Raw genomic sequence first — 20,435 nt, 5'->3', positions numbered from 1 at the left:
GAGGCATCCACTCTTTATGAACAATTCCCTTGGAATCGAAGAATTACACAAGCGTGCATTTCACTTTTGACTTTGATATGCGAGCTTTTTTTGGTCTGGGTGATCCCTTTGAGCACCATTGCGAACTTTGGCGTTTTGTCTCTGGATCGTATTGAATAAACCAACCTTCATCAACAGTAATAACACGGCTCAACAAATCTGGATTGATTTCCGTTTGCTCTAACAGATCGGCTGCCAAATTTTTCCGTGTTTTTCGCTGTTGTGTGAGATTTTTGGGGACCATTTTTGCACAAATCTTTCTCGTACCAAGATCTTCAGTTAATATTAAACGAACCGTTTCTCGATTGATGTTGAGTTCTTCTGCGATCATTTTCACGGATAATCTTCGATCAGATCGTACGATTTCACGCACCCTGGTCAAGTTGACATCTGTCCGTGAGGTTGATGGTCGTCCACTGCGGTCTTCATCTTAACATTCGTTCTGCCTTCACTAAAAATTTTATGCCACCGAAAAACTTGAGCTCTTGACATAACCTCCTCTCCAAAAGCCTTCTGAAGCTTACTGTAAGTTGTCGTCGCGTTTTCACCCGATTTAACGCAAAAAGAAATGGCATACCGTTGCGCAATATTTTGCGGTTTCATTTCTGTGACGAGAGACACAAACAGTGTTCACTTATTACAGCACAACTCACGACTGAGCAGTTGCATCAATGTGCCGCTTGGACTAGAAGTAGCTTATAGACCAAGGTCAAAGATGGTGTGCCTACGCAAGCTGCAGGGTTGCCACATCTTGCAAAGAAAAATTAGTCTCATTACTTTATTGTCGCACCTCGCATTTCCAGAACTACTACACCAATTTTGATCAAAATTGGTCAGATTACTTCTGTATATGGGGCATTGATGCCGTTAAATTTTAAACTTAAAAGGTCAAGGGGGTGAGGCTGTAGTGCAAGGTCATCCTCAATATCTCGAGATTTCACCTAATTAACCCTTAACCCTTACTTTTGTTAGGTACATTTGTTAACAATTATGAGTAAAAAAATGATTGTTCAATATCGCACCCCACCCCAAAATTATTTTCTAAATAAACTAGTGGCTAAGTGGGCATATCGTGTCAAAAGTATCCTCTCTCACCATTAGGTGCGCTAGTGTAGCACTGATGTACAGTTGTTGTAATCGTCTGCTATATCGTGACGGCAGAAACGAGCGATAGAATTAAATAAATGAATAATATTTAAAGTGGCAACTAGTACCGCCACACCCATGCGAATGAAATACGGTATGCGCGCGGGTTTAGTCAGAATCATTGAATGAAATAAACAAAACAGTATTATATTTAAATAAATTGATAAATACTGTTAATTAAGTTGTGTATGTAAGAGTGTGCAAGCCGTGCATAAAATAGAGAGAGATAAAATACGCCCGTCTGTAATAGTAGATTACTCCATCGTCCATCTAATTTCCCTTTTAACACATTATTTCATAAAAATCTAGAATTCTGATTGATGGGTTTTAAAAAAACTAATTTAAATTCTAAACAAATAGATAAATTTTGCAAGAAAATAGCAAGATGTAAAATTTACGTATTGGAAACGATTAGATAAATTTTTATCCATTTTTTCGTACGATCTTTATAAGATTTTTCATCTTTTCTATCACCGGTCGGCGATCATAATTTTATTTACCGTTGTCCTGAAAAGAAATATACTTGACATTCTAAATCACCGTTCAAATTTTTTTAGTTATGATATCCTCCACATGCCTACGATGTCCTGGTACCTTTCCCTCGTAAACTAGGTGTAACAGAGTGTATTTATTTGGATGTCTTATGATGTAGCTAAAGTAGAATAATATCTGGATTTTGGGCGTTCATTCAGTTTTTGGTTCTTTTTGCATACGGCTTAAAATAGTTTCATTTTTTTTCAATTAACTTTCTTACTCGAACGAAGGCTAACAAAATTATAATTTATTTTAATTATAATTTACCATGATTCACCTTTCTTCGATGGGGTTGAAAGTAAGGTCAAAGCTGGAATTAAGACAACCAAAAATTTGACTCAAATTTCAGATTTTTTCAATAAAAAAAAAAAAAGGCGGAAAAAAAATATATACACTAGCAGACCGGGCAATACTTCGCTATTGTTAGATTTGAGTTTATATATATTGATTAAATGAACATAATTGAAAGTTTGATAAAACATTAACAAAATGAACATTACGGAATTTCACCAAATTTAACCTTTCCCTTTTACCCTTTCTCCTTTTCCCAATTTCGTTTTTACTTTTTTTTACAACATTCCCTTTCCATACCCCATTTCCCCCTTTTCCTGTTATCTTTCCATTATTTCCCTTTCCCCTTCATCTTTCCCCTTTTCATTTCCTTTTCTCTCGTTTTCCCGTTTATTTCTTTTTCCATTTTCCCTTCTTTTCTTTTACCTTTTTCGATTTTACCTTTTTACGATTTTCCCTTTCTCCCTTTTTCCTCACGCGTAAACCGGTCCAGTAGTTTTTTATTTTATAGCGTACACACATATCAGAAACATCAAAATGGAATCGTAAAATATTTAGTATAGTGTCGTTGCTTTTAAGTCAAACAAATGAAATTTGGCTAAAATATACCAGGTAATAACTGATATACTTAAGAAATAAACAGTTACGCATGCGCAGTAATCGTTATTTCGTTATCCCACTCGTAACGTGTTTAATGAACAACTATAATGACTGTTTAGTAATATATAAATAAAATAATAATAATAAATTATTATTTTGTTACATTACAGAATAGAAATGAAAATCAAGGAAATCTGGAAATGTTACCTAGACCCGACGTTGAAGGCGAATCTTCTCATCAGGCTACGTGCACGAAATTTTCTGCAAACTTCATACCATTCTGTTTTTCTTTACTTGGGGTAAGTAAGTAAATTTATATAGCTATTTACATAATAACAACAAAGAGAACAACAACAACAACAATAATAATAATAATAATAATAATAATAATAATAATTTTCAAGTAGTACTTTAACCACTACACCACCATCGCCGCTTAGAAGTGCACTACCTCAATAAACAAACGTATGATGTATTACTCAGAACTCTTCATATTAGTTAATTTTGTTTATTTATATGTACAAGGCAATATATTTATATTGGTTAATAGAAATTACTTCTTCAAAGACAACCTTATTAAAAAATTACTAATACAAACGCACTTAATCATTACAATAATTACAATTCTTCAACTTCTCCGATGTTGAGATCGGCCTGTATTTTTAAGTACAATAATAATAATTAATGATGAGTAACTTTGATTAATCATTTATTACATATTTTTAATAATTGTTAATTCGTTTTTTTAGACGTTCTTGATTTGCTTGGTATTTCTCCCGCTACCACCCCATTCGGTCGCCCTAAATCATAAGACCGAATGTCTGTTCCACAACCGGCTATTGAGCCTCGAAACAGTTTAGCGACCGGTGTCCTAAATAGCTCCTAGAGGTTACCAAACAGCGTGAACGGACTGAGCGGGGTGCCATACACTACCGGCTTACGTGTTCCAACCGCTCACTTGCCATATATTTATTAAAATGAGTAGGCGCACCCGTCAATTACTAAAACTATATATCACAACCATAAATTAAAATTTACTTCATCTAGACAGCAATTCGCTGCCACGCCTAGGTCGCTGAATGCCAGCTAGTACCTGTCCACCAATATTAAAGCGCTTGGAGTCTTAATTAGCTGGTGGTCAGCCATATATCTCTAGGTTAGCTTCTGACAACAATGCGGTAGGAGTCTTTCCCTTAAGTAAATTACTGATGTCGATTGAACGTAGCAACGTCGCCACATTGACTCCCCGCTTATGAGTGGCCAATTTTCCTCTTGATCTTTAAGTTCCAGGGTGGCCCGGTGTTTAGCTCCCCCAAGAGCAGGGAAGTCAAATATCAGGTGTTAATTTGATTGGACCTCCCCGCAGACGCACAGCTCATCAGCTGCCAGGCGGAACCGAAACAGATATTGGTTCAAATAAACATGGTTGGTGAGCACCTGGGCACCCGTTGCCCTTAAAAATGAACTCGAGGTCCCCCAAATCCTGTATAAAGTTATACAAGGATGTTCCCTTAGTTGTGATGTCTCATTTCAGCTGCCATGCTTCCATCGCGAAGCTCTGCAGCCTCCTCTGCAGGCGGGAGATGGGCAACTGAACGAAATTTAGATCCGGTGCATTGTGAGCACCGTTCCGTTTCGGTACTGACCCGGCCTGACACCGCATCTCAAATACCTCAAGTCTCCCGGCCTCTTCGCAATCTCCAGATAGCTACCCGAACTTTCACCACTAAATCGATTGGGAGAGCCTTTCCCACTACGGTGGTAGCCTCATAGGAGGTTGTTTTAAACACACTATTGCAAACAATTAGGGCTCTGCGCTGGGCACTCCTTAAACTTTGACGAAGTACTCTATTCATACCAAACCTATGCGCCCAAACGGGCGCCACGTAAGAGGTCATGCTTTTGAAGACTGTTATTATTAATTGCAATTAGTTTATCAGTTATCATAGAATTTCATCATTTGAGCATAAAAAATATACTTTAATTTTTTTAATTAAAAATTACGCATTATTTTGATACTCAATTTTTGTTAGGTTTAAAAAAATGCAGTATATAAGTTCAGTAATCCGCAGGCTCCGTGATGGAGTGATTCTCTACTTTTCTCTCCAGAAAGATGTGGATCTCAGTAAAGCTTCGAATTTTTCATACGTTAAAAAAAATTGATTCTTATCATTATAAAAAAATAAAAATAAAATAAATTGGAAACTGAAGTTACTAGAAAAATAAGTAAATAAAATTTAACGTCATACGTCATGATTTTTGTGCAAAGATGAATAACATGTAATTATAATAAAAATTTGATAAGAAAGAATCTATTATATTGTGTTTCATAATTTTCTTTGTCTAGATGCAATAGATACTTTTATTTAATATTCAACTGCTTTACAAGAGAAAAACGCTGAACATAAAATATCATAGTTAAAATCTTTTCATTATTTCTTGTATATATTTATACAAAATTTTCCATGGCATTTGTTAATTATAACGACTACATTCCCGTAACAATTTTATTTTATATTTTTTACCTTTAAAGAGAAAAACTTAAGGGGATAAAACGTGTGAAAAAATAATATGAAACAATAATCGTACATTTGAAATCAAATTAACAACGTATGAAATAAGAGAATGAAATGCCGTAAACAGAAGTCCTTTTGTTGGGGAGGTATTTCCTTGAGTAAAACGAGAACTCTGGTACTGTATTGTTTTCCTTTTGTGAATTTATAAACAAAACCAGACCGTAGGGACAATTAAACTGTCTCTTCTACAATACTAGTATTTTTGTAGATTTGATAATGTATGTATACATGTGGTTCGGGCGGGCGTTTGTGTATTTTAATATTAAAATGACATTAAAAATATAACTATTGTACAGGAATAATTAATTATATTTTTTATAAATATCATCTGTAACTACACAAAGAATGAACTACGATAAGCAGTAAATTAAATAAATTTACAATGCGAAAAAAAGATCACACAATGTAAAAAAAATCTAAAACCAGATGGTAATTTTAATCGTTAAATAATTATAATCTCAATTCTGTATAAAGAAAAAACGTTTGTTCCGTTTGCTTCCTAAGCATCTTATAGTAGTTTATATATTATTCTTGTTTCACGTCGCTTAGTAGGTATGAGGTGTAAGTGATGGATCTGTAACCATTCATAAATAGGTTCGAATCCGACTTCGTAGACATATATATATTTTTTTAACTTTTTATTTTGATTTATTAAATAATTATTTTATTAATTATTAATTTCTGTCAAAATTTTTGTATTAAATTGAAAAGTACATAAAATGTTATTTCACTAATTCTGATTTATTTTTCATTTTATTTGTTATTACTGAATTATTGCTTATTAGTGTAAAACTTGTTTTACAAAGAGAGATTAATAATTATTAATAAATCAGTATATTTAAATTTAAAAAAAAGTTAAAAAAAGGAGATGAAGTCATTTGAACCGATATTCCTTCCCCCTGTTAGATCCAAATATTTCTTTAATTAAAATTTTATTTGGCTATAACCCTGGAACCAATGAAAATAAGTACACTTATGATATATCGTTGAAAAGCTCTCAATGAGGGCTTATTAATGCAGTTAAGGAAAAGTTAAAAATCCAAATGTTTTGGATTCTGGGCGTTTTTGGATAATTTTAGTCCAGTCGATTGCAATCAAAAAGGTAGGTGCTAGATTTTACAACAGTCCTAAATAAAAAATTTCAACATCTTACGGCTTTTTGAGTTATGCGAGATACATAAATACATTATACGTACGCCGAAACTAGTCAAAATGATTCAGGGATCAGGGATATTTCCGTTGAAATTTTTCGCGATTACAATACTTTCGTATAAGAAAGTAAACAGCCGATAAAAAATCCAGTAAAATAAAGATAGGTCAAAATCCTGTTGAAGCAAAGCTTTATTTGAATAAAATATCGATAATAAAAAAAAATCAAAAATAAATATTATCAAATTTTTTTAAATTATGAATTAATTTTTTTTAAATTGCATAGTGCGGATCAAAGCAGTCCGGATAGTTAGAAATCTGGAAAATCGGCGCCGCATTTGTTTGCTTCTATATAAATTAATAATATTTTATTATTAATAAAGTTGAATTTTATTAATTGTGTCTAAAAAATAAATAAAACAGTTTCTACAGCATGCGGCTGGTCCAACAGTTCCTGGTGGATCTTCTGTGAAGACTTCTAAACATTATTTGCAGCTTGTTGGTACAGGTAAATAATAATAGAAACAATAGTGAAAATAACTTTATTTTTAAAGAATTAATTAAAAGTCAATCAATTTTTTTACTTATTATTGAATTATTATTTATCGTAAAACTTTTTTACAATCAGAGGTTAACAATAATTAATAAACACATTTAAATTTAAAAAAAAGGAGATGAAGTCTGATTCGAACCGATGTGCCTTCCTCTTGTAAGACCAGATAATTCATTATTTTTTTTTTGCCTTCAGTCATTTGACTGGTTTGATGCAGCTCTCCAAGATTCCCTATCTAGTGCTAGTCGTTTCATTTCAGTATACTCGCTACATCCTACATCCCTAATTATTTGTTTAACATATTCTAAACGTTGCCTGCCTACACAATTTTTTCCTTCTACCTGTCCCTCCAATATTAAAGCGACTATTATAGGATGCCTTAATATTAGGCCTCTAAGTCTGTCCCTTCTTTTAGCTATATTTTTCCAAATGCTTCTTTCTTCATTTATTTGCTGCAATATCTCTTCATTTTTCACTTTATCCACCCGTCTGATTTTTAACAAAAAAAGGAACAAGAAAAGTGGAAAACTGTACAATTGAAACCTGTTGCAAGACAAATCCGCCAAGAAGAAGAAATCTTAAATGATGAAAGAGATATTTTTTATAAACTGTCTTGTTAATTGTTGCAAAAATGTCTGAGATTTGAGAATTTTATGATTGGCAAGGTTTTTTTTTGTTAATTTTAGACCTATATGATTGACATCATGTTTTTAAACATTCTCTTATGGCCGTGCATCTCTCAGCCAACCTTGGAGCAAATGTTGATATTGATTTTGACAGAGGGTTGGCTACTGGTCTCGCCACAACATTTTACTTAGTCATTTTGCAACACAACAGGGATAATGTGTTTATGTTGTTTTCGTGTGTGAAGTAACTCGCGTACACGTGGTTTTTAATAATTTTATCTCTATTTTTTGTCTCATAGTTTAGCAATGGGCAAAAGAAAATGTGTGTTTAATGTTAACCTGCAACAGGAATACAAATTTTTGAAATTGTGTAATGACAGTAACAATAAACGTGTTTATTGCACACTATGTACTGGAGAATTTTCTGTTGCACATAAAGGAAAGGGTGATATTGAAGACCATGTGAAAACAGCTAACCATAGGAATGCTATTAATGGTACTGCTTCAGAAAACATAAGAGATTTAATTAAAGCCAAATATGGGAATAACAATAACAGTGAACTGAGTGTGCAGCTAAAGAAGCCACATTTTCATACCACACTGCTAGATGCGAACTAGTTTCAAAACATCAGACTGGACATCTAAACTGAACAAAAAAAATATGAAAAACATTAAAAGAAGTGTAGGTTTTCCAATAGAAAAGTTAGTATAAATTTTTACTTAAATTTAATTTGAAATCTTACTTACAAATACGGCCTACGTCAACGATATGCCGCTGTCGGAAGGAGTGAAAACAGTTCTATACGCAGATGACACGGCATATTATTATGAATCCAGAAGTGTAGATTACGCGATCGACAGACTCCAACGGCAATTGGATCTAGTAGAGCCGTGGCTCGATATGTGAAGAATCAAGGTCAACGGTGAAAAATCGGTGGCAGTGATGTTCAAATACAAGACACGTGCTCCAGCCAGGCAGCTGGAAATCTCAGGAGAAAATCCCCTTTGGGAAAACAGTCAAGTACCTGGGAGTAGTCCCGGATAAACGGCTTACCTTAGGAGAAAACGTTAAATATGTGACCCAAAGGGCAAAGGCCGTCAGGGTCTCACTATACCCAGTACTGAAGAATGCCAGCCCATATCCACTGGCGATGAAATTGCTCATTTTTCGGCTATACGTCCTGCCGATTCTAACATACGCTTACCTGGCACGGGGAGCTTCGTTGAACTCCACGCTTCAAAAGAAATTAGAATCCGTCCAAAACATAGCGTTGCGGACGATATTTGGAGCACCATGGTTCGTCAGAAACGTCACTCTTCGCTACGATGCGGGACTACACACCGTATCCGAGGTGGGGGTGGTGCAGGCAGGTAGATTGTTCGGGACATCGGCCTTGTCCGAACACGGCCATCTCCAGGACATCTGCCGAGAGGACTGTACTCCACAGGGTATAAGAAAACGGCCTCATGCCGTATTAAACGAACCACCGTGAAGAGGCGGTACGAGAGTCAAAAAAATGACAAACCAGGCTTAGGAGCCTCTATATCGTGTAACCTATAAATGGAAACCGCGCGAAAAATTCCGGCCGCGAAAGTGACCGTTTTCACAATTAAATTTTGTTAAAACTATAAAAATCTAGACAACACCCCACACCGTCCCACGAAGAGACCACAATTTCATTTAGCCAGCATATGCAACTCCCTCCGGATAACGGGCGCATTTCTCCCTCCAAATAACTAGGGCTTCGGTAGGCGTATTCCTGCTAGCCCATAGGGGCTGGTACCGAAAGGACTTCAGCGGATGGACTGTAGGGGAATCACGCCGGGATTACTAGGCTCAAAAGCTTAGTCTCTCACGGTCAGAACCAGTAAATAAATTTTACGATGATCCATACGGATAGGAACGCAAATCACCAAATCCGTCCATAAATAAAACTTAAAATTTATAACCGCCACTAAACAACCGATGAAACCAGCCCGATAATAGAAAGATATAGCAGCCATTCTTGTGTTCTGTTCCGTTCTCTATAAAACCCAATTTTTGTAAATTTACAGATCACACCAAACTTAAAAATATAAAAATATTTTACGTACAACTAAAATTATAGAAATTAACTTGATATCGAGGTTGTTGTGGAAATATCACATAATTCAGCATAACAACATGGTGATATGTGGACTACAGGTATCTTCGATGCTTACTATTCGTATATAATTATACACACAACACATTATTTTTCTTGAAAAGCTTCAAAACTACTAACTTTTACCCTAAAATAACTATAAAACTTAATAATTCCTTTTGAAAGGATGTACAATCATAATACTAATTCTACGTTGAGTATGATATTTTTTTCCTGTTTAGCCTCCGAGAATCACCGCCAGGCATTACTTCAGAGGATGTTATGTATGAGTGTAAGTGAATTATAGCCTTGTACAGTATGAAATCGACCATTTCTGAGATGTATGGTTAATTGAAGTCCAACCACGAAAGAACACCCGTATCCACGATCTAGTATTAAAATCTGTATAAAAGTAACTGTCTTTACTAGAATTTGAACTCTCGACTTTGAAATCATGATTTGCGAAGACGCGTTTACCACTAGACCAACCCGGTTGAAGATGTGTTGTCATTGGTTTATTCTACTGTACTGATTAGATAGTTATCGAAGTAATCTGCGAGGGCGGTGAATTTTATGAGTAATGTGCGGTATTGAAAAGTGAAAGGTTTTGCCATTAGTTTATTTTCCTATTCTGATGAGATAGTTACGGAAGTAATGTGTGAGATCGTTAAATGTTAAGTGTAATCTTCGGTACTGAAGAATGAATGTGTATTGTTATTGGTTTATTTTCTTATTCTGGTTAGATATTTACGGAAGTAATTTTTTTACGGGAATGATGAGCACAGCCGTATGATACCAGGCAAGACGGATTGTGTCTCTGTAAGACAGGCTGACGAGAAGAAATGTAATATTCAAAAAAAGGTTATCTTATGTAAGTTAAAAAAATTGTACACAGCCTTCAAAGAAAAACATAATTTAAAAATTGGTTTTTCAAAATTTCCTGATTTTAGACCTACATTTTGGGTTCTGGCTGGTGAGTCAGGTACTCACTCTATTGTGTGTGTGTATGTCCCACCAAAATGCAAAACTCATGTTATATGCTCTAAAAAATAAAATTTGATTATACAATTCTCCTTCCAACCATGATATGTGATATAGAAAATGAAACGTACATGCTATCACAGTGTGAAAAATGTCCAGACACTAATGAAGTGCTTACTGCAAGAGAGCTGGGATGATCTTTATTCTAAAATTATCTTCAAAAAATGGGTTACTGTTTACCGTTGTGAACTAACTACTCAAATTCTTCCATTTCAAGAGTACTTAGTAGATAAACTTATTGAAAATTTAAGTAATCTAAAAAGGCATCATTTTGTTTCAAAGAAACAAGCTAATTTCCTCAACATTAAAAAGGAAAACTTTTGGAGGATGAATTTATTGTAATGGGAGACTTCTCTCTAATTTTTTTTTGTGATACAGGATGATGTCCAGTCACATCACTGGTCAAAAACTTATGCCACAGCACATTCATTTCTCATATATTTTAAAAAAGAAGGAAAATTACGAAGCCAAAACTACTGGGTGATTAGTGATTACTTGAAGCACAATTCTATACCGTTCTTCTGCTCCCAAAATCATTACAATTATCCTTCCAATATCAGAATTAGGTTAATGTAAAATTATTTAATAATATTATTAATGTTATTGTTATTATTACTGATAAAAAAAATGAGTAATCCACTTTTCTTTTCTTTATAAGGTACATTTAAACATTTTGATTTTGAAGATGATGTAAAAAACATAAAAATGTGGGGTAGTCCAGAACCTCCAAAGTACGATTTGGAAAAAGTTACAGCACCAGTTGCTATCTTCTATACACCTTCAGATGAATTAATATCGGCTGAGGTAAAATATGTTTTCTTCTTTTTTTCTAATTTATAAATAAAATGTAGTGGACATAGAAAGTAAATACATAAATTTCTCCAACCAGTTTTACAGCTACTACCGTGTCTTGGTGTGTGTGTGTGTGTGCGCGCGCGTATGTGTGTGTATAAGCTAATCCAATTTCTGCTATCGACTTGCAAGGCCAAAGTAGTTACAGACGTAGTAAAATGTTTGTCTAAATGTACCGGTAAACATGTAGTTTGGAAAAAACTCAGATCGACCACTCCAGAGTTGTGTGGTTAATTGAAATCTAATCACCAAAGAACACTGGTATTCACAGTCTAGAATTTAAACCTACATAAAAGTAACTGTCAAGGACTTGAACCTTAGAACTCTCGACATTGAAAATCACCTGATTTTGCAACGACGAGTTTAACCACTACATTAACCCGAGTGATTAGAAAGTGCATCTATACTAATATATATAGAGGAAGAGGGTTTTTGTTTGTTTAGGATAAACAAAAAACTACTCGATTAATGGCAATAAAATTTTTAATCGTGTTACTTGGCATAACTGAAAAGGTTTTTAAATATATTTCATCTCGAAAAATCTTTAAAATATAGAGATTGCCTCTAATAGAGGAGATTACCGGTTGAAGCACAAACTTTAATGAATTGAATTAATTGTCAACTGTGAGTCTTATCACTATGTTAGCTCTTTTTCTGTTTAGCTTCCGGAACCAACGTAAGGTATCACTTCATAGGATGAATGAGGATGATATGTATGAATGTACATATCAGGTTGATTGTACAGTCTCAGGTCGACCGCTTCTGAGAAGTGTGATTGATTGAAACCCAACACCAAAGAATCGTGGCAAAGCAGAAGGCATGGTGGGGAGCTGAATTACTACCTTACACAGCTTCTCACTGGCCACGGCGATTTTGAAGCTTATCTGCACAGTTTCCGCCTATTTGTAGACCCTGGGTGTGTCTATTGCGGGAGAGTAGATACCCCAGAGCACACCTTCTTCGACTGTGGAAAGTGGGTGCCACTGCGGAGAGACTTCGGGGTCCTCCAACTGACATTGAACAATATGCTGGTGTATGCTCAGGGAAGATAGAGAGTGGCTTGCAGTAGCAGAACTATCCACAAAGATTCTGCGAGAGAAAAGGAGCAGATTGGACAACTGAACAGATAGTGAGAAGAAACGGGATGCAACCATGTCTAGGGTGCATTGGCTGATTCAACTGAAATGAGGAGGTGCGATGCTTCCCGATAATAACATAGAGACCGTCCAGCAGAACACAGAAGACCAGCAAAAACCTCAAGAAATGAAGTGAATGATACCGGACTGGAGAGCGAAGGGAGGACAGACAGCCCTCTGCAGAGCTTCGTTCGTGCTTGCATGGATGGGCGACAGTGATGATGCACGGGGACTTTGAACATACTGAGCTCGAAGGCACCTCCTGGGGCTGATTAATGCTTACATTCAGTTTCCAACCTCGATAGGGGAGGCTGGTGAGGTGGTGGTTTAGTCGGTAGGGCGCAGGCTATATACACCGTAACATCTGCGGAACGTGCTAGCGAGCCCGACATTTTGTCCGTAAATGGGATTACTCCCCTATCCAGAGGGAAAAAACCACCAAAGAACAACGGTATTCATGATCTCGTATTCAAATCCTATAAAAGTAACTGTCTTTACTAGGATTTGATCTTTAGAACTCTCGACTTTGAAATCAGTTGATTTGCAATGACGAGTTAACCACTAGACCAGTTCGGTGAGCTATCATTGTGTGAGCTGGGTTTGAATTGATTGATTCGAATCAATCGAACGAATAATACTACAAAAATAATTGAATAAAATTTACGTTAAATAAAATATTATAAAATAAATTTAAAAAAACTTCCTGTATAACAATAATGGGCTTCCCGAGGAGACTGCGTTTGAGGTAAGATTGATGAGGTATGCGAGCACCTCGTTGGAAACTAGACCGATCATCACCATCAACCGGTAACAAACAGGGTACCCCCTGGGATGCTGTTTTAGGAGGTATAATCGGGTACTCTTATAATATCTCTGCAAACAATCGTCCAATTTTCAAATTCAAACGGAGTATTTGTTAGTAGGTTGTAGGCTAACTTTTTAACGCATCAGGTACACTTTCGATCTAATGGATCAAGGTTATTCGGAAAGAATATATATATATATATGTATAAAGTTTCTTTTTTATTACGCATCACGCGAGAACCAACTGACGGATTACTTTCAAACTTGCAGGATACATTCGTGTTACCCCAGGGTAGGTTTTAAACCATCGATCGAGGCCCTAACTCCTTTGAAGGTTAAGATATTAAGAATATTCACTATTTCTTCGCCCCCCCCATCGTCAGGGAGGATGAAGTTGTGAATTAAAGATATTTATTAAAGAAAAATTGATTTATCGTTTTACTTCATTATTATATTTCTGCCTCTATGGTAAAGAAATAAGTTATGAATCTTTCGTCTTCAAAGGTGAATGTACCTTAGTTAAATTCTATTTTTTGTAATTTAGTTTCTTTTTCAGGTATCGATAAAGCCTGAATACTTTAACTATTATTTATCAGTATTATTTTTAAAACCATGAGGATAACGTACAGTGCGGGAGTCCAGGGGATGGAGACCTTTGGGTAGATGGAAATAGCGAGCGAAGCGGACTCTGCGGCCATAGGGTAGATCCCTTGGTCCCGAGAGGCCTCGAAAAGCCAATGAATTGGGTCCAGGATTGGCTTGGGCTGACCTGAGCCTCCAAGGGTCCAGGTTCTTGCTAGATGGACCGGCTAGTTATATACAATTAAGTTTACTATACGTTTTTCAGATAAAAAAATAAACTTTAAATAACATTTAATAAATTGTCTTGATATTGTTGCGAGGGGGGGGGGGCAAAAAGAAGAATACTTCTTTTTGTGAACAAAAAACTTGTGATGTAAATGTGAATTCTAAAATCGATGTAAATATCATATTCAACCGTATGAGAGAGTTAATAAAAATAATCTTTTATTCTTAAAAAAAAATTCAAACAATTCTGTATTTTTGTATAAAATTGGATTTTTTCCTTTTAACAGGCAGTATAAAAAGTGTAAACATATCTGTTAATCAAAACAAAAAGCCGATATGATACCCACACTTCAAATCCCCTTTTTTTTATAAATCTACTTTTACTTCCACTTTCATTCAAAATTTATTTACAATCGTATAAAGTGTAGTACAACGGATCATTCTGATAAGTGATTAGTTTTTACTTGTTTGAATATATGTGGCGAAAACAATATAACAATTTTCATCCTATTATAGAATTTATCTCTTTTCAGTGGATTTTTAAAATTAAAAAAATTATAAGATGGTTAAAACAAATATAAAATGGTAATATTAAATATACATATAAATTAAATTTAAGTAAAAGATATGTGCTATTTAATGTTAAGAGTAATTTCAAGACATAATTGAAATTAATACAGTCGAACCCGTGAATAATCAACTGGCTTGTAACGAGCAAAATTCCAGAATTTGTTTGGTTTTCTATCTCATTAATGATAAATTAACTTGCTTTTAGCGATGTATCTACTAGCATTATCATTTTTTTAAATACTGTAATTCAGTAAAAACCAAATAATCTTAACGCAAAGGAAATTCCAATTCTTCATTTACGAAATACAGGGTTATCTTAAAAGAATGGTGCGGTTTCAGTAATTCATAGGAAGATTGTAGGGAAATTTCTAGATGTTATATTGGTATCCCTGAAAGCCAACAACCTAAAGGTTTGTTTATAAGCAGTTGTAACCACAACGTCGGTTCTTGTATTGTTGTTCCGGTGAGTTTAGCGAGTTAGTATGTTCTCGGATAAAGACAAAGCAAAGTGTGTTTTATTGATGGCTGAATTAAAATCCGTAATTTTAGTTCAACGTGCGTTTCGACGTGAATTCGGAAGAGATCCACCGCACAAAAATAACGTAACACGTTGGTTCAAACAATTCGAAGAAACCGGATCGGTTAAGAAACAGAAATCCACCGGCAGACCAAGTGTACCAGACGAAACGGTTGAACTAATTAGACAATCGGCACTTAGAAGCCATCCCCCGTCGAAGCGTCGAATTAGGTATTCCAAAATCAACAGTTCACAAAGTTTTACGTAAAAAACTGAAATTACATGCTTATAAAATCCAGATACTGCAGAAATTGAGACCCGATGATGGTGTAAAACGTTACAATTTCGCTGTTGAAATGTTGGACAGAATAAGTGAAAACGAATCATTTTTTAGACGATATAATTTTTACAGACGAAGCTACATTCCATGTGAATGGATGTGTTAACAGACACAATTCACGAATATGGGGCTCTGAAAACCCACACGCAATTATTGAGAAACAACGGGATTCGCCTAATGTCAATGTTTGGTGTGGTGTGGTGTGATGAAAAATCTTGTAATAGGGCCTTTCTTCTTTGCTGAAAAAACAATTAATGGAGTTGTGTATCTGGACATGTTAACCGATTATTGCTTTCCTCAGCCGGATGAACTCGAAAACATTCATCGACTTCATTTCCAACAAGATGGTGCTCCCCGGCACTTCAATGCATTGGTCACGGACGCTTTGAACGAAAAATTTGGAGATCGATGGATAGGCCGGCAAGGATCCGTACTTTGGCCTCCAAGGAGTCCAGACCTGACACCTTGCGATTTTTTCTTGTGGGGGTACATCAAAAGCGTTGTTTATACACAAAAAATTCGCGACCTAAACCGCTTAAAAACAGGATTAATGAAGCAATGACAACCATTAACGAAAAAATGTTAACTAATGTTAGGAGAGAAGATGAGTATCGTTTGGACATTTGTCGAGCGACTAAGGGCGCACATATTGAAATTATGTAAAAAAATGTTTGAGACGACAAATTTGAAAAATAAAAAACATAGACTGTAAGTAATTCTGTTTTAATTTAAACCATGTTCAAAACAGCACCATTCTTTTATGATAACTCTGTATATATTTACGATTTATACGTAAAGATTGTGACATTCTATCTTAGGAATGTTCAGGTCAAGTCTGAAGGGTGAACAAAAGATTTTTAACACGATCTTGTACAGTACAAGTTCCATTGCAATATTACAACAGCGGGTAGTTATTTTAATTACTTGGATTTTTCTGTTTGAAAAATTCCATGAAAAACTGAGACCAAACAATGATCCGTCAAAACGCCCAAACGGGTTCATCGAACTCTATAGCCCATTTTAAACGATTTTAATGATAGTCTGATGAAGAGCGTGGTTAAAGATAAATTTTACCTGTCCTATCCCCACTGATAAAATTCAGTAGTCATAATTTTCAGTACTGTACCACAGAATCCGTTAAACAAATAGTATTGCGTTAAAGTGATCGATCGACACACAATAGCAAATACCGTACAATAATACTACAGTCATGTCAGTACATGCCTTTTTCATTTTAGTGTTTCTTAACAAAAAAACATTTACAGTGTACTTTTAAAAAGTGTACTTAGGTTCATTTGTAATGAACGATCTCAGGCGACAAAAGGAAACAATTGTCCGTGAGTGATAAAATCCAAATTATCCAAATAACTGGAACGAGACCTATCATACTCAGATGTTTGCAAAAAAAAACACTTGGACTTTCTTCATCCACAGTTTCAACAGTATGGAAGAGACGCGAGAAACTTACGAGTGCTGTTGAAAAAAAACACATGCAAGCCAAAAAAACAGAGGTTATGTGACAAATACGACTTAGATAGCGCCTTTATATCATAATTTAGAGTGAAAAGAAGTGCCTATCAGTGGTCCAGTTTTAAAAATGCAGGCTAAAAATTCGCTATAAATCTCGGCTACGAAGAATTCGTTTGTAATAACTGATGGTTAGACGGTTTTAAAAAACAGACATCAGATTGTTTTTTCAGATTTCAACGGGAATATCCATTTTGACCATCCCTGAATCTATTTTAACTAGATTCGGCAGACGTCTATACGTACGTATGTATCTCGCATTACTCAAAACCGTTTAGCCGTAGGATGTTGAAATTTTGGATTTAGAACTGTTGTAATATCTACTTGTGCACCTTTACTTTTGATTGCAATCACTGAACCAAAAGTGTCTAAAAAAAACCAAAATCGAAACATATTTCGATTTTGGGCTTTTTCTTAATTGCAGTAATAAGCCTCATTGAGAGCCTTTCAACGATATATCATAAGTGGTAATTATTTTCATTGGTTCCAGAGTTAAAGCCAAATAAAATTTTTATTAATGAAATATTTGGATCTTACAAAGGATGGGATCTTACAGGGAATTTTTTATAATTTAAATATATTGATTTATTAATAATTATTAACTTCTTATTGTAAAAAAGTTACAATTAATATTAGTTCAGTATAACAATAAAAAAAGGAAAAACTCAGAAGTTATCAGTGAAATACACTTTTATGTACTTTTCATTTTAATACAAAAGTTTTTTAAATTTTAATTCAAATATGTTTATCAAGAATTTTTATTAATAAATCAATATATTTAAATAAAAAAAAATAAATATACGTATATGAAGTCGGATTCGAACCGCTGTCTCAACGATTACGGATCCGACACGTTCTTACTTACATCACATAACTACTTGAGCAATATAAAGAAAAAATATATATATATATATATTTTTTTTTTACTTTTAAGGCCGCAAAGGACCACTTTAGTCAGAATAATTCAAGTCTTTTTCGCCGATCTTTTGGCCCTTAAGTTCTTAGCTTTTACTTTCTCCCAATATTTAGTCATTTTTAATGATCTTGCTTTACGATTCTCTTCTGAATAAACCCTTTTTGTATAATTAAAAATTCTTACTTTAAAGTAGGTATTCGGATCTTTACTAACAAATTTTAATTTTTCAGATTTATTAAGTAAATCTTCGTAAGTCAAATTTAATTCTTGCATGTCTTCTTTAATTTCTTTGATCCATAATGGCGGATTTTTTAAAGACCAAAATCGATCGATAATTCTCTTAGTAATCCTATCATGCGGTAATCTTAACAAGTGTGCGCAGAAAGAAATTCGCTTCTTTTTCATAGTATCAATTAAGGATTCCAAGGTTTCGTACAGAAATTTATTAGGCAATAATCTGTACTGATTTTCATGTTTATATTTTTTGTTTATGCAGGTTCTAAGAACCTGCATAAACAAAGCAAACGATTGCTTTTGTAAGTAATTATCGGTTTAACCACAGTTTTGTAACGTCTAATTTTAGTGTTAATCGAGAGCGATTTTTTGTTGTAAGTATTTTTGGTTACTTGTAGCACTTTAAATAACTTATTAAGTATTTCAGTCCAATTTTGTTTTTCGTTACAATTACAAGTAATGATCTCTCCAAGATATTTAAATTTTTCTACAAGTTCTACTTTGTTTCCATTAATATTCACAGAATTAATAACTAAAGGATCTATAGCCATCATTTTAGTCTTTTCGTAAGAAATTTTAAGTCCAATTTTATTCGCAAGTTCTTCTATACTTGTTATTTGTATTCTGGCTTCTGCGATACTATTTATATATATATATATATATATTTACTAATATAAAATGCTGATACGAACACCACAAACAAATGTGATGCAATGTGGTGTCCACCAGAACGCAATTGTTTAACTAACCACGATATTATAGAATAGGAGGGTCGCATGTCACTTTCAAATCAAATAAATTTAAATGAAATGCAACAAAAAATGTGTGTATGTAATTTAATAGGCATACAAGGAAATCATGTGGTGTCAACATCAGATTTTTTTCACCAACTTTATGGTAAATTGGATGAAATTTAAGTAATATATTTTATTAGATTTATTTACTTACATCCACAAATATTACATCCACATTTTTTTTTTTTTTTTTAATTTAAGGAATAAAATGATTTTATGTTTTAATTTTTAATAAAAAATAAAAATAACAACTTCTTTTTTAACCCGAGAACGTACATTTTTTTTTTCAAGTTAATTAAAAAGTTTTATCAACATTTTCTATTTTTCTGTGTGATGTTTTACTAAAAAAATTTTTTTCTTTTCTTTTATTAGGATGCAGAATATATGATTGAAACACTGCCAAACGTTATAAAAACATGGAGAGCGCCAGAGATTGGATTTTCACATTTCGATTTTGTATTTTCAACAACTATGTTGGGTGGTAAGGGTAGAGAAGAAATGAAAGATGAAATAATTAATCTGTTAAAAAATCGTAATAATTAAAAGAAAAAAAAAATTATTTATTGAATTTGAGAAAAATAAATACTAATGTCTAAATGTTACTCATTGAATAAATTATAAAATTATTACTATTCAAATTTTATTGTAAAAATTATTATTTTTTTTTTAAAGTCTTGCCAACAGGAAAAACCCGTAATATTTAACATATACAAATATTTTTTCTTCTACGTTCTCAATGTTTGTCATAAATAATAATAAATAGTTTATCCGACCTAAAAAATTAAAAAGTACAGTAAATTGACGTACGATATTAACTGATAAACCAGTGGAACATAATACATCGGACATCATCTTTGTGGAAAAAATATAAAACCAACTACTACGGTCATCGATGAGATGATTTCACTGGTATCAAACACGAATAATCAATAATAGCGAAAAATTTCGAAATAAAGAGCCCTAGTGGTGCAGATTAAGGAGAACGGTTAGAATAGGATGAATACCCATTTCGGCAATGGGTTAAAGTCCATGTTCTATGCAAGGAAAATTAGATTTTCTAGCAATACCAAACACAGTTTACTTGAAAATGCATTGATTATAGAGTAGATTGATTGCTCAAACGTTGTTAGGAATGACATCAGGTACTGCGTAAATTTAACCGCGATCTTATTTTTTTTTTAACCTCCACGACCACCGTTAGGTATTGCTTTAGAGGATGAGATGAATGACAATTTTTTTAGCGAGTGAAAATGCCATGTC

At 34.1% G+C, this 20,435-nt stretch overlaps 1 protein-coding gene across 1 annotated transcript in view; it reads left to right on the top strand.

The window, feature by feature from the left end:
* Nucleotides 1-19,790, top strand: part of LOC142332344 (lipase 1-like) — a 56,656-nt gene extending 36,866 nt beyond the window's left edge. Inside the window, exons 5-8 of the mRNA XM_075378738.1 lie at nt 2,781-2,909; nt 6,759-6,843; nt 11,337-11,482; nt 19,548-19,790. Coding sequence (XP_075234853.1) covers nt 2,781-2,909; nt 6,759-6,843; nt 11,337-11,482; nt 19,548-19,718 — 531 coding nt within the window. The 3' untranslated portion in view covers nt 19,719-19,790. The remainder of the gene's footprint in view (nt 1-2,780; nt 2,910-6,758; nt 6,844-11,336; nt 11,483-19,547) is intronic.
* Nucleotides 19,791-20,435: the final 645 nt, after the last annotated feature.

The sequence above is a fragment of the Lycorma delicatula genome, chromosome 11, assembly GCF_047948215.1.
Source record: "Lycorma delicatula isolate Av1 chromosome 11, ASM4794821v1, whole genome shotgun sequence".
NCBI classification, from domain to species: Eukaryota; Metazoa; Arthropoda; class Insecta; order Hemiptera; family Fulgoridae; genus Lycorma; species Lycorma delicatula.
Note: the sequence above shows the minus strand (reverse complement) of the source record. Positions and strands in the feature narration are given on the sequence as shown.